Genomic DNA, 3194 nt, shown 5'->3' with positions numbered 1-3194 from the left:
TTTTATATAAAATAAATAGTAATTAAAAGAACATGTACGGAGTCTGAAGGAAAAACAAATTGAAGGGCAGCTTTGAAAATTTAGAAGGTTAGGTGTGAAAATCAAAGAAGAAAAAGAAACGAAGAAAAAAAGACCATCAGCGCCAAACCTGGGATTAGTTGATCACACACGTTGCCCATGAATTAAAAGGTCGTTGAGACAATTCTAACACCGCTTAAAAAAACCAGTATTTGGCTGCCAGGAGACATCGCGTGCGTTACTTAAAAACTAACATTGTTGGTAATGGTAAGGGAAATAGAGATTTCATCCTTCTTTATTTTTTTTCGTTTTCATCATCCTTCTATTTTTTTTCTTCTTAAACTTGAACCTCATTCTTTTAATTATTATTTTTTTTATTTTGATTTTTTTTAAATTGATGTTTTCTTTCGGTTTTATCTTTTAACATTAAATTGGTTGAGAATTGAGATTCTTGATTGAGATTGAATCTAGGATCTAACAGGTAATGAGTTTGGGATATTAACCCAAGTTTAAGACATTCACCTGATTTTTCTTGTTTTTTTTTCTTTTCTCTTTTTTAAAACTCATGTTTTTTCAATTTTATCCTTTAATTTTTATTTAATTGGAGATTGCTTTCCATTATTTTTTATTTGTTTTTTATAGGGTTTTCACTAATTTTAAAATAACTCATGTTATTGCAGGTCTTTTTATTTGTTGTTCTTTGTTAAATTTAGCTTTTTTTAAAAGAATTTTTGTTTTAGAATTCAATTAAATTAGTTGATTAGATATAAATATGAAATGTTTAGTTCATGATATTTTATTTGGTTTTATTTTTGGATTGTTGCTTTGATGATACGTGCAAGCTCTTTTGATATCATCATACAAACTTATACATTAATGTTAAAATTGTTTCGACAAGCTTTTCCTAACGATAGGGTAATGTTCACGATGAAGTAATAGTTCAACCTTGAAGGGTAGCTCAACTGATTAGGCTTTAGATTTGCTCTCCAATAATCAAAAGTGCGCGCAAACTGGTCTGGACACCTATATTAATAAAAGAAAAAAACTTCAATATGCTTTTTTTTTCCCCTTCAAATATGATATTATCAACTCATTTTTTTATAATTAATTTTTTTTCACTTTATTTACTATCAATATATTTTTTTAATTAAATTATTAATTTAATCAAATTTATTAAATCCAATCAATTCAATGACTTACATCTCAGATTTTTCTCATTTCTTTGAAAATAATAGCATAGCTGAACATCATTTTTTATTTTTTTATTTTTAAATTGACGCACTTATCACACCTATAAAAGCACGTTTGAACCATTCTTACATAATAATAATAATCAGTGTTCAAATTAATCCTCCACTTTCTCGAAGATAACAAATCAATCCAGTCCACCACCAAACCAAACATTCCCAAAATTCCAACCACCTCGTTTACCATTACCAACAATGCCAGTCTTCAAAACCCCATTCAATGGCTACTCCGTCAAATTCAGCCCATTTTACGAATCCCGTCTCGCCGTCGCCACTGCCCAGAACTTCGGAATCCTCGGCAACGGTCGTCTCCACGTCCTCTCCTTACCTCCAGCACCCTCCTCCCCTCTAACCGAACTCATCTCCTTCGACACTGCTGATGGCATCTACGACCTTGCCTGGTCTGAATCCCACGATTCCCTCTTAATCGCAGCTGTGGCCGATGGCTCCGTCAAGCTTTACGACACCGCCTTACCCCCAACACAAAACCCACTTCGTTCCCTCCAGGAACACACGCGTGAAGTCCACTCAGTCGATTACAATCCCACGCGCCGTGATTCTTTTATTACCGCTTCCTGGGATGACACGATTAAATTATGGACCCTTGACAGGCCGGCGAGTATTCGTACGTTTAAAGAACACGCGTATTGTGTTTATTCTGCTGCGTGGAACCCGAGGCATACGGATGTTTTTGCATCTGCTTCCGGGGACTGTACTGTGCGAATCTGGGACGTGCGTGAGCCGGGAAGTACGATGATTATTCCAGGTCATGATTTTGAGATTTTGTGTTGTGATTGGAATAAATATGATGATTGTATTATTGCTACTGCATCGGTGGATAAGAGTATTAAAATATGGGATGTAAGGAGTTTCAGAGCTCCGATTTCGGTTTTGAATGGACATGGGTATGCTGTTAGGAAAGTTAAGTTTTCGCCCCATCATAGGAATTTGATGGTTTCTTGTTCGTATGATATGAGTGTTTGTATGTGGGATTTTATGGTTGAAGATGCATTGGTTGGGAGGTATGATCATCATACTGAGTTTGCTGTTGGAGTTGATATCAGTGTGCTTGTTGATGGGTTGATGGCAAGCACTGGGTGGGATGAGTTGGTTTATGTTTGGCAGCATGGGACGGACCCGAGAGCACCGTGACAAAGGGAAGTGTTTGTTTTTTTCCTTTTTTTTTGTCGAGACTTTTTGTATTTTTGAATGGAAGTCGTACGTTTAGTAGTAAAAGTATAAATGTGGTTGTTCTTGTAGTTGTTTATTTATCTGATAGTTGCGAGATTTGTCTCCATGGATGACTTTGTTGAATAAGGTGCTGAATAACCCTGTATATCAGTTTTAATAACACGAAAAAGTTTGTGTTGTTTGTTGCTTCCTTGATTTTTGAGAGTTGTATCTTCTTTGACTTGTTTTCATTCGACATATAATAAGGAATGTTTCACATAGTTCGGGTGGAAATTTTCTTTCTAAATTAAAATTTGACTTCCTTCCTCTCATGTATGAGATGCGAAACTATGGCCCTCCTTTAAGAATTGGTTTGATAAATTTGAAATCCTTTATCTTATGTTTTGCGATGGACCGAACAAGTGCTATCGAATAAAGCATAACCATAAGAGTTAATGCCTTCGGTGTACAGTAGAAATGAAATGTACATTAATTGATAATGCTATTTATCTACCTCTCTATTGTTGAATTACATGCATCGCCATGCATTATGTTTGGCTGATTGAACAATCTATATGCATTAGATCCTGGCACTTTACTTGGTTAGTCAACGGGGGAGAGGGATGTTGGAGATGTAGGATCATGCTTGGTTTGCAAAACCATCATTCTGTTGTATCTAACTTTGTGATGCTTTGACCTTTTGTTGCTTTCATTACATCCTTTGCAAAATATAAATCAGCATGGCATACAACCCCTGGT

General features: G+C 35.3%; 1 protein-coding gene across 1 annotated transcript; it reads left to right on the top strand.

Annotated features, from left to right (window-relative positions):
* Positions 1 to 1337: 1337 nt before the first annotated feature.
* On the top strand, positions 1338 to 2644 carry LOC133699965 (peroxisome biogenesis protein 7). Its single transcript, XM_062123507.1, has one exon. The coding sequence runs from the start codon at positions 1461 to 1463 to the stop codon at positions 2415 to 2417; it is 957 nt and encodes a 318-aa protein (XP_061979491.1). The 5' UTR covers positions 1338 to 1460; the 3' UTR covers positions 2418 to 2644.
* Positions 2645 to 3194: the final 550 nt, after the last annotated feature.

The sequence above is a fragment of the Populus nigra genome, chromosome 7 (genome assembly GCF_951802175.1).
Source record: "Populus nigra chromosome 7, ddPopNigr1.1, whole genome shotgun sequence".
NCBI classification, from domain to species: domain Eukaryota; kingdom Viridiplantae; phylum Streptophyta; class Magnoliopsida; order Malpighiales; family Salicaceae; genus Populus; species Populus nigra.
Note: the sequence above shows the minus strand (reverse complement) of the source record. Positions and strands in the feature narration are given on the sequence as shown.

Bases quoted from the DNA above. Each gene is read 5' to 3' on its own strand.
- LOC133699965 (XM_062123507.1), top strand. From the start codon at position 1,461: ATGCCAGTCTTCAAAACCCCATTCAATGGCTACTCCGTCAAATTCAGC.